At 34.3% G+C, this 12247-nt stretch overlaps 1 protein-coding gene across 7 annotated transcripts in view; it reads left to right on the top strand.

Annotated features, from left to right (window-relative positions):
* DPY19L1 (dpy-19 like C-mannosyltransferase 1) overlaps positions 1–12247 on the top strand; it is a 141985-nt gene that overhangs the window by 54240 nt on the left and 75498 nt on the right. For 6 of the 7 annotated variants that reach the window (XR_005369693.1, XR_005369694.1, XM_038557319.1 and 3 more), the window contains exons 9-11: positions 1752–1851; positions 4016–4093; positions 11053–11139. Coding sequence is in view for 5 of the 7 variants with exons in the window: in XM_038557319.1 (XP_038413247.1) it covers positions 1752–1851; positions 4016–4093; positions 11053–11139 (265 nt within the window). In the remaining 2 variants the exon portion in view is untranslated. The remainder of the gene's footprint in view (positions 1–1751; positions 1852–4015; positions 4094–11052; positions 11140–12247) is intronic. The other variant, XM_038557322.1, reaches the window with a different exon arrangement.

The following is a 12247-nucleotide window of genomic DNA, read 5'->3' as shown; positions in this document are numbered from 1 at the left end:
GAATTCATGGTTATTTTAAGCATGGAACTTCAAAATATTTACTACCAAAAACATTTCCTTCATCTGCATTCTAGTCTTCTTCCTTTTTTTCTTAATGGCCCACAGAGCTGCTCGAGGAGCAGCAAATGTGCTTTTACTTCACCATCTCCACTTCCCCAAGTCATTCTAGGCCACCACCACAGCTTCCCAAAAGTAGGCAAGAGGGAGGGGGAAGACAGATGGCAACAGAGTGTAACCTGTGAGATATCGTCCTTCAGAGGAAAGGACAGTTTGTAGAATAGTTGTGGTCAGCTACGTGAACATGTGTAATTCTTCCTATATTTGCTTAGTATCCTTGAGCATCAGATCGTAGGTGTAGAAAGAAACTGCTCAGTAGACTGGAGATCTCCTAGGGGAATTCCTGCTGAGAATTGCGGATTGGATTGGGCTCCTAAGCTAGAGAGACCTTACAGAGATTCAAGCACCATATGAGAGGAAGAGAATAGGACCGGGAACAGTTCTCTCTCCTTTCTGTTGACAAATGCTGAGTTTGGATAGATGCTACCTTGATTCAGAGAGTAAAGAAAGAGAAAATGGGGACTATGGAAAAAGATAGAGCAAAACAATGAAAATCTGAAGATGGCTCAGACTAAGAACTCCTTTTAATGATCTGCAGAATTCAGGAGAACCTGGTTGAAATCTGTTACGCCAAATCCTTTGGACGATCTGTTTACCCTGTGACACCTCAGCATGACTAGAGCCGTTAGGTGGCCTTGTCTCTTAAGTACGATTTCTAGACAGGCCTCTCTCTGAATGGGGGAATGTATTCACTCCATTAAAAATTGCAGGTTTTTATCTAATAAGTTGGTTTCATACCTCACAAATAAGTTACCTGGATTTAAAAAATACTTAATTCATGGGCATGATAGAAAGAATTGGATTAGAATAGCAAAGGAGGTCGTCTTTGGAAAAGGGACACTTAAGGAAGTAAAGAAAGGTACCTCTTGGTGGGGTTAGTGCCCCAGGTAGGTTTATCCTGAGGAGGATTTCTTTAAGATGCATTCCTTGCAACCTCCATACATCATGTATGCACTTCACTTTGGGAAGGTGTTAGGCATGTTGGGGGCTTCATATTAGCCTGACGATTTAGGAGAAAAGTACTTCTTAAAACTAGCATGAAGGTAAAATTAACTCACATTCCTCAGAATCCCCTAAATTACAAGTCAGGACCAAAGCAAAACCTCTAAAGGTGGTTCCAGATTGTCCCCCTGCTTTTGCCACCTCTTCTCTTTCCTGTGACCTCCCTGTGCAGGACCTGCTGTTGCCTTGCATCCTCCACAGAGTCGCCCTCTGCTCAGCCGTAATCTGAATTCCCCTTGTCGGCAAAATACTTAGCACTTAGAATATACTGCTTTCTCTGCTTTTTTATAGACATCCTCTGTCTCTGCAAATAACGCTATTGGATGCAGCATTAAATATGTTTGATTATGAATTCACTGAAATGGAGTTTAAAAAAAATTCCATGGATATACTGACCCAGCTGCCCTCTCTCTCTTTGGCAAGCTTTGGTTTTACAGTAGTAATGGGTATTTACTTTTCATGGAAAGTGGTAGTTGAGCGTCAGGAAGTATAATTTCTAACCCATTGGTTCATTTTATGTCTGGTTTATGTTACAACCAGATCATGTTTAGAGATTCTAATTTGCAGTAGTTTGGGCCCATGCTATACTACCGTGTGGTGAAACTTACTCATATTTATTTTCTCTTCCCAAGGGCTACAAAACTTTATAGAGGAAGCTTGATTGCACTCTGCATTTCCAATGTCTTTTTCATGCTTCCATGGCAGTTTGCTCAGTTTGTACTTCTTACTCAGGTAAGGGGCTTATATTTTTAAGCTGAATTATGCTTAGTTTGTTTGATTATGTGAACTCATTTGTATAAAATTATAGAACTGAGAGATTATATGATTCTAAGTCCTAAAATGTTTTTTAGTTAGTACTTTTAAAGAGAGTTCAGGATAGGGAAATACGTAAGATTTATGTAAGGTTATTTATTAGTGAGTGTTAATTATTTGCTTACTAATGGAATGCATTTATTGAATTCAAATCAATAAGAATACTTTGTTATTCAGTATTGTTAGTGTGTTTAAAAGAGGACTAGTGCTATAATTTTAAGTATTTCTCTTAAATAAATATATTTCCTTTGTGAACAATGCTGTACATTCTTATCCACAGGATAAATGCACATGGAATAACTTGGGACAAATAAACTGTTCTTAGTTCTATAACTCCTCTACCAATATGTAATTTATCATTTTTTTCTCTGCATTCTTGCCTTCTTCTCCCTTTAAATGAAGGTATATGAAGCAAGGTGAAGGTTCCTGGTAAAAGAGGGAGTAAATCATGTGGTCTCTTCCTGTGTTCACCCCAACTCCCAGCTACTTCTGTTTCCTCATTATGCTGGCCATATTCATACTCCTATAAAGCAGTGTAAGAGTTGCTTTGTAATTTTGGAAATGTCTTGCTTGAGACATGAAATAAGATCTAGGTTTGAGTCCTAACTGTCCACTAGCTGCTTAACTTGGACTAACTGCTTAATTGTGCTTAGTTTCAGTTTTCTCATTTGTGAGAGAGAGAGAAAATAAAAGAACCTGCTTTATTGGGTTAGGATCAGATGAGGGAATGTATATGAGATTTAACACATTGCTGGTACCTAGCAAGATGTCAGTAAGGTTAGCTGATCTTATCGGTACTTTTTAAAAAGAGATTATTTGTACTTAATTCTTTCTTTGATCTTTTAGACTCCTTTCTTTTATTGTTGTTGTTGTTGTTTTTTGTTTTTTTTTTTTTTTAGCTTGGTGACATTTTAAATATTCCTCTTTAAAAAGGTCTCTGAAAGACACCCTTTAGAGATCCTACCCTCGTAGGCCTGCTGTGTGTGTATTACATGGCCCTGGGGTGGACAGGGAGAGTTTCCATTGCTTCCAGCTAGGGGTGATGACCTGCTTTTTGGTGGGTGAGCCGGGGAAGGTGTTGCATGGAGTGAGGGTTTTCTGTCGAATAACAAGGCACACTTCCTCACACTGATGGTGTCATAGGAGTCTCACCTTAAAGCAATGAACTGTTTCCCATGGATCAATCTGGGGAAAGAGAAATCTTGTTTTTCTTGTTACTGGGAAAATTTGTTGTAGAATGTTTGGAGATAAAAAACTTAATGAGTGAAACTTAAGTTATATGTTTAAATATTCAGCTACTTTGTAGCTTATTTATGCCATGTTTGTGTAGTAGGGGAAGCATGGGACTTCATCTGAGTTGCTTTCTGCCTGAAGAAGGGAGGAGAGGCATTGTTTGACATAGTAACTATATTTTACAGAGAAGTATATTATCATCATTTAATCAATCAATTCACCTAAATAAGTCCAGTACTCTTTGAATTCTTGGTGAACAACTACACAGATTTCTTCAAAACTGTAAAGAAAGTTAAAAGTTGTGAAAGTACTCCTTCTGATTTGAAATTTGATGGATTTGATGACAACAAACACCTGAATATTTACATAAATGAAAGAACACTAATGGAGATTCTTGTAGAGTGACTAATAAGCAGAACTGAATGCATTTTTACACACACATGCATTACATAATTACTTTTAAGTTTAATGTACATTTCCAATTATGTATTAATTGTCATATGTTATAATTAAATTTTCATGTTTTTTGATTGGGCAAGGCACTTTGTAGTTGTACATGTTGGCAGTAAGTTGACATTAAAATGAGTATTGTTTTGAATGATCCACATAGTAGGTAATTCAAATGGTTAATTAAAGCTGTTTATGGAAGAAAAAAATCAATATTTGCTATATTAATATGTTGACTATATTCAATAATAACTTGGCAGGTAAGAGGGAGACTAAAGAATTCCCTTTGAATATAAATATGAATCAATGTGATAAAACAGTAAAAATAATCTTTTTTTTCATTCTTATAGCTATTCATTATATGTAAGTCTTATTTGTAATATAACTTCTTTTTAAATTTCAGATTGCATCATTATTTGCAGTATATGTTGTGGGATACATTGATATATGCAAATTACGGAAGATCATTTATATACACATGGTAATGGTTTAAAATTATTTTTTCCGTTTAGTTTGACCTTAAAACAAACTCCTGATTAGTATTTGTTTTGCACATGGTTGAAACTAGTTGTAACAGGATTCCATAACTAAAACAAGTGTCATTCAAATACTGTGATATAACTAAAGGCCATGTTTTAAATAGGCCACCAAGAAAATTTTAATTTGGGTCATGTTACCTGATTTGAGATTGTGCTGGACTTGCTATATAAGTAAAAGAAAATTCACGAAAGAGAAACACAGACTGTTGTATTATCCAGGAGCCTTCTGTTAAAATGAGGTGGAATGGTCATTTGCTGAGCACCAACTATCTAGCCATGTGGGTCATACCAGAGAGGAGAAATACACAGATCCCAGCATAAATGTTAAACATCTTTTGGTAGAGTGGAGGAAGACAAGAGAATTGAGGACAAATAATAGATACAGTAAATGGACAAATTATATATAGTATGTTAGAAGGTGATAAAGGAAAGAATAAGTCATGATACCCCAGGGAGATCAACAGTGCCAGTGTTGGGGGATGGGGCATTAAGATATCAAATGAGGTGGTTAGGGCAGGTCTCATTGAGAAGAGGAAAGTGTGGCAAAGATTGGGAAGAGAGGGAGTTAACAATTATGTGTCATGGAGAAGAATATTCTGGGTGGAACAGTTAGAACAAAGGGCCTTAAGGCTAGATGGTTGATTTTGACGAATGTTTATCCTTTAAAAATGTGTCTTCTCTTTGTCATTAGTTCTACAATTTTAATGGTTTTTTTCTATAATTTTGATGGTATTATAATATGTCACTATTATGTTTTATTCTCTAGTAGCTATCATATAAAATTTTATTACAATACGTGTAGGGAAGTTATAACAAAGTTATAAAAATGAACAAACATGAACCCACTCTCTAACTGAAAAATAGAACCATCACTGCTTGGGAGCCTTTGTGTGCCCTGGACACATTCCTCTCACTTTTCCTAGAGATAGATAACCACTGTCCTGACTTTTTAAATTATAATTAACTTGCTTTTCTTTATGACTTTACCATATATGTATTCCTAAATAATATATCTTTATTATTGAATATTAGTTTTGTTTTTAAGGTTTATAAAAATAGTGCCTGTTTTTTGAGACTTAATTTTTACTTGGGTTTCTGAGATTTAGATGTTACTGGAATTTAGACATTTTCCTTGCTTTATATTTTCCATTTGTCCATTTATTTGTCCATTTTCTTGTTGAAAGATGCTTAGGGTTTTTTTTTTCTCTTCTTTTTTCTGAGTAATGCTGTATATTGATTGTCATATATACTTCCTGAGGCATATATATTAATTTCTCTAGGGTCTTTACCTACTAGTAGAATTCCTAGGTGGTAAATTATATACATGTTCAACTTTTTAATTTAATCCTGTATTGTTTTTCAAAAATGATTGGACTACCTCGAACGGTAATGTATAATATATAGCTCATATTCTTGTACATCCTTTTTAATTTTGTCTGTTGGGTGAGTATAAAATGGCATCATATGGCCTTAATTTGCATTTTTTCTGATTCTCCATAAAGCCAAAGATATTGTACTTTGTTTATGGGCCCTTTGTGTTTCCTTTTTTGTGATATCCCTGTTTTTGTGACATTCCTTTTCACATCTTCTATCAGTTCTCTTAAGTCCAAGAGAGAATGGCGTCTGTTTTATTCACTGCAGTATATCCACTATTTCCATTATTTATTTTTATGCTTTTATGCTTGACTTGTTCCTGATTTGGCCAACTACTGTAAGGTGACTTCTTTGTCCCTTTAACATGTCCTCAAGCTTTGAGATTTTTTTAAAAGAAATTAATAAAAACTAAGCTTCATCAAATGCTTTTCTGCATCTGTCTACATGATCTTGTGTGTTTTTCTAATATGTTACTGTGGTAAGTTATATTAATTGATATTCTACATTAAAAACCTTGCTTTTCTGGGCTAAACATAGTTTTTATATATTGCTGGATTCACTTTGCTGTTGTTTTGTTAAGATTTTTAAATCTCTGTTCGTGAATGGGATTTGATAGTAATTATCCCTTTTTTTACACTGGCTTATTTTTTTTCCAAAGTGTTTAATATAGCTTTTTTTCTTCATTGCAGTAAAAGTCAAAATAATTGGCTAGCATTTAGAGTCAGTCAGCCACACAGCCATATAGGCAACTATGAGTGGGGTGTTGACTCAATTACAGTTATAAAAGCACTAATATTACACAGGTTTAGTTTGTAGTAGGACCTATCTTGGGTGAAGGGTATATGTTTTGTGATGTGATTTACTAACTATGGAACTAGTTTCTTGCTGTGGAATGTCTTCTTCCATTATCACTTTTCAAATTCCTAAATCCCTATAGTTACATAAAGGAAAAAGATACAAAATTATTTCCAAAAAGGAATTTTTTCCATTTTTTTATTGTGGTAAAATATATAGTAACATAACATTTACTATCTTCATCTTTTTAAGTGTACATGTCAGTGGTATTAAGTATATTCATGGTGTTTTACACCCATCACTACCATCTCCCAGACTCCTTTCATCTTGCAAAATAGAACCTCTGTACCCACTAAACAATAACTCCCTATTCCCTGTCTTTCCCCCAGCTCATGGAAACTCACACTCTGCTTTCTATGTTTATGATTTTAACTGTACTAGGTACCTCATGTATGTGGAATCATGTAACATTTGTCTTTTTCTTAATGCATTATTTTACTTAGCTCATGGTTCTACCCATGTTGATGCAAGTTGAAGGGTTTCCTTTTTTATGGCTGAATAATTTTTGCATTGTGTGTATATATGTATATATATGTGTGTGTACATTTACACATACCACAATTTCAGTATCTATTCGTTGATGCAAATTTAGGTTGTTTGCATGTCTTGATTCTTGTGAATAATGCTGCAGTGAATATGGAAGAGCAGATATCTCTTTGAAATCTTGTTTTCATTTTCTTTGGAACTGCTGGATCATATGGTAGTTCTAATTTTAATTTCTTAAGGAACCTCCATACTATTTTCCACAGTGGCTGTACCAATTTACATCCCCACCAACAGAGAAAAAGGGATCCCTTTTCTCCACATCCTCCTCAACATTTACCTCTTGTCTTTTTTATAATTCTAACAGGTGTGAGGTGATATCTCATTGTGGTTTAGATTTACATTTCTCTGATGATGACTGATGTTATTAAGCACCTTTTCCTGTGTCTGTGGGCCATTGGTATGTTTTCCTTAGAAAAATGTCTGTTCAGGTCCTCTGCCCATTTATAATCAGATTATATGGGAATTTGTTTGCTTTTGGGCTAATGAGTTATAAAAATTACTCAATATATTTTGAATATTAACAACCTGCTAGATGGCTTGCAAATATTTTCTCCCATTTGTAGGCTGCATCTTTCTATTGATCATTTCTTTTGCTGTGTAGAAATCTTTTAGGTTGATATAGTCCCACTTGTTTTACTTTTGTTGCTTGTACTTGTGAACTCACCCAGTACTGTCTGCATCTGGGCTTGTGTGTGAGGGATGGGCAGCTGCTTTTGAGATAAAAGCTGAAAGTCACTCCAGTTAACTCCGTTTCTCATCAAAGAGTTCTCCTGGGAGTTGCAAGTCTTGATAGGCTCCCAAGTTCCCAAATAGTTCCAGCAGACAGGTTTGGCCAGTGCAGTGAGGAGACAGATTCCTGCCATTTTCCCAGAATCCTTTGACTCTGCTTGACTGATTTTGAGATCAGATTTATTTTAGCCCCATAGAATTAGGGTAGGATATATGTATATAGAGTGGATGAAATGTAAAGTGTCCCAACCTCTTCTTTCTCTGGTGGATTTTGTGTAAGATTGGAAAGAATATTCCCTGAAAGTTTGGTCGATCTTGCCTATTAAATTAGGGCCTGTTGTTTTCTTTGTGGACAAATTTTAAATTATTGATCTAACTTGTTTCATGGTAATAGGACAGTTTAGACTTTTCTGAGTAATTTTTGGTAACTTTAATTTTGCTAGGGACTGTCCCTATCTAAGTTTTAAAGTTCACCAACGTAAGTCATTCACAGGGTTGTCATATTTTTTATAGCCTCCTAAAATACAGATACTCAAGACACAAATACTAAATAACTTGTAATAATCTCTGCTTTATTCTGTACCTTTTAATTTCTCAATTTTTTGCTTTATTGACTTTCAGATTTTCTTCCTCAAATTTAAATTCACTGAGGTTTTTGAGCAACCAGTTGTTTGTCGAACATTTTCTAGGTCCTAAGGAAACAGCAGTGATAAAAACAGTAAAAAGAAGAAAAAAAAAAAAAAAAAACCCTTCCCACATGGAGCTTACATTCTAGTGTACAAAGAAAGCAAATATGTAAGATAAACAAGATAAACAGTTACGTTAAATATTAGTAGGTATTACTGAGGAGATAAAACAGGCAAGGATTGTGGGAATTACTGAGTATGTAGGGGAAGTCAGAATTGAAAAGGGTGCAAAGACAAGGCCTCACTGAGAAGTTACATGGTGATAGCTAAGGAGTTGAGGTAGCCAGCCACTGGGTTAAGAGAAGCAGCAAGCATAAATGCTCTGAGTTTGTGAATGTACCTAGTATGACCTAGGATGTGGAAGATACAGCCGGATTGGAGTGAGATGGGAAAGAGTAATGTGAAGTGAGGTCCCAGATATTAGTGGGGTAGGCCCTAGAGGGTCTGTAGGTGTGTGAAAGGCTTTGGCTTTCCCTTAACTTGAGAATCAAAGCCTTTGGAGGGTTTGAGCAGGGAAGTGGCCAGACTGGCTGCTAAGGTCAGAATGGACCACAAATCTTTCTCTAGACCTTTAATACTCCCTTTTTAAAAAAATACCGCCTTATGTTTTTTCCTGAATACCCTTGGCATTGCTTTACCTAATTCTTGGTTATGGATCTGTTTACTCAAAGTGATGTTATTCTGCTAAATTTTGCTAAAATTGATTGGGAAAGTCTATTCTTAAATTTTAGTACTTAAGGGAAAAAGCTATTGTCATAAAATTTTGAGAATTTAGTGTCTTACTAATATAGTAAGTATAGGAGAATAATGTACCATGAAAAGTTCATTCCTGGGAATACAAGAATGATTTTGACAGCATTAGAAATTTTATTAATATAATTTATCACATCAGTATATTTTAAAAAGATAAAAAATCTGATCATTTCCTTTGATACTATAAAGGCATTTGATAGAAGTCAGTAGATATTTCTGATTTTAGGATTTTAATCAAATGAAAATTGATGGATAGTTCATTGAAATTTTAAATATATGCATATACTTCAACTCAGAAGCTAATAGCATCAAAGAAAATGATGAATCAATAGAACTATTCCCATTAATGCTAGAAGCTTGACAAATATGCCTACTGCCACTCTTATTACTTAAGTTTGTTGCAAGAATATTAACATGAACTAAAAAATACATGAACTAAAAAAATACAATACATGAACTAAAAAAACAAGACTTTTAAAAGTAAAGGAAGATGATGAAATATTGTTTGCAGGTGATGTGATTTTGAATACCTAAAAAACCAAAATTAATAAACTAATTATTATGAGAAACAATGAAAGAGTATATTCATTTCTGCATACTTTTAACATTTTATCTATATGCAGTCAGAAGATGTGATGAGAAAAGACTCCTGATATAAAAGCAACAGAAATAATATACTTCAAAATAAATTTAATATGCAGGATCATCTGTATGAAGAAAACTTTACACTCTGGTAATGAATGTAAAGGGACTCCTAAAGAAATGGAAATAATGTGTTATTTTTGGATCTAAAGATTCGATAGTGGACAGAACTCTAAATATGCTATGATGTACATTATCGAATAAAGTGGTTCTAATTAAAAGTCAGCCGTTGAAACTTAAGCTGATCCTAAAATTCAGATGAAAATTCTAATATATGGATCAAAAATAGCACTTCTAAAAGAAAATACAGATTATTTTATTTTTAAAAGCTTTTCTAATAATGGAAGACCTAATAGAAGTAAATGATAGATTTCACTAACATAAAAATTGGGAAAATAATCATAATACAGAAACACCACAAAGATAAAAATGAACTTAGAAAAATATTTACAACATATTTACCTGATAAGGAGTGATGTTTTCATAACATATAAAGAGAGCTCTTAAAGAAAATAATTAAAACCCAGTAGAAAAATGGGCAGTAGGAATAAGCAGTTCAGCCCCACAACAAAAACAGCAAGTAGAAGAGAAGATGCTGTGTCCCACCAAGTATTAAAAGAATGGAAAAGTGAAACAACGAGGCAACATTTTTCTTGTATGAAATAGTCAAACTTTTTGACAAATTGATAAAAGTGTGTAGCAGCAGCAGTTCTCATGTCTTACTGATGGGAGAGTAAATTGGTACAATATTTCTTATGACAATTTGTCAATATTTTTTCAGGTTTCAAAATGTGTATACCCTTGATCCATCAATTCCACTTCTAGTAATTTATCTCATGAGTGTGTTGACATGTATATAAGATACATACCTAAGGATGTTTATCATAACAGTGTTTGTAATAGGAAACACAAAATAACAGCAAAATAAAACTGGAAAGTACTTACCTGTTCACAGTAGTCTTTGGTAAGACTCCAGAGTGTTGCTACCAAATGAATTAGATTTGCTTGGATTCATATAAAAAGCTCTCTGAAACAAAGAATAAAAGCAAACAATAGCATAGCTTATGGGCCAAGTTTCCATTTGTGGTTTTTAAAAAATACAGACTGAGATTTGTATTCATGAATGTGTGGAAGGATGCACAGTAACTACTGATGGTGGCAGCTTTTGGGTTTTGAAATGTGGGATAGAATGTGGGCTGTTTTCATGGTGTATCCTCTTTTGAATGGTTTGCATTTCATCATGGCATGTGCAATTTTCAGAATAAAAATCAATGTTTTTGATGTGCATTAATTATATTTTTCTTGGATTTTTCCAGATATCTCTTGCACTTTGTTTTGTTTTGATGTTTGGAAACTCAATGTTATTAACTTCTTATTATGCTTCCTCTTTGGTAATTATTTGGGTAAGTGTCTCTTAAGTATGTGGCTATTTTTGAAACTAATGGTTCTCTAGTTTTTTACTCACTGGCTTGAAATTCGTGAGGGATTTTTGATAAGAATCATCTCCGGTATTTTACTGAATTCATGTATATGTGATAGAGTGCTCCCTTCCCAAACAGGAAAGAAACACAAACGTTAGTATTGGAAAACAGCATCTTGCCTTATACCCCTACTTTGCCCTTTCTCTTTACTTGTCTTTTCTGTCACCTTAGTCCAGGTTCATTTCAGAGGTTGTGTGCTTCCTTCTTTATCGTGTTTCCTCCCGTCTTTGCAGTTTTTCTCCTAGAGCTCCACTCTCTGACTCCCTTGCCTCCCCATGGCATCTCGCAGCAGTCTCCTGGTTTCACTGTGATCCAGAAGCTAGGAACCTTGGGCTCTTTTAGTTTTTTTAGTCATGTCTATTTGTGTAAAATATTTAGATGGTTTAAATCAGGTGATGATTCAGTTATATTTTGCTACATCACTGCAAAGAGCAGATTTAGATTATCCGGAGACTATGTTCTAGAATTAGAGCAAACGGTGAAAGGTCATCTAATTCCTTCTGCCACTTTTGGCAGGATGACTTTCTAAATAGAAGTCTTCCTAAATTTAAGGACTTCCAGAGATGGGTGTGCCTTTATTATTAGTAGATTTAATTCGCCATTACAATGTTCTGTTAAGAACATTAAGAGGAAAGAAATTATTCCTTTATTTAAAGTGCACATGCTTTAGCATGAGGCTGTTTTCCTGAAGACAAAAGTATGTTGTTTTGTCTTAAGTAAAATATATTCTGCTTCTTAAAATAAATAGATAAATAAATAAATAAATAATATATTTTATAATAAATATATATATATATTTCTGCTTCTTAAATAATTGTTTAGGTTACCCAGATTACTTTGGCTTTCTTGATTCTTAGAACCAGTGAACCAATTGGGAACTTCCTATTCCTTTTCCCTTTTCACAAGTAACATTTAAGATCCCACTTCCCAAGAATATGCCTCTTTCCAGTCTGGGCCGCTACCCTTTTCAGGTTGTGTAGTTTGAGTATACGTAGTCACAGATATTAGCAGTTAGTATATAGGGATGCAT

Source organism: Canis lupus, chromosome 14 (genome assembly GCF_011100685.1).
Source record: "Canis lupus familiaris isolate Mischka breed German Shepherd chromosome 14, alternate assembly UU_Cfam_GSD_1.0, whole genome shotgun sequence".
NCBI lineage: Eukaryota > Metazoa > Chordata > Mammalia > Carnivora > Canidae > Canis > Canis lupus.
Note: the sequence above shows the minus strand (reverse complement) of the source record. Positions and strands in the feature narration are given on the sequence as shown.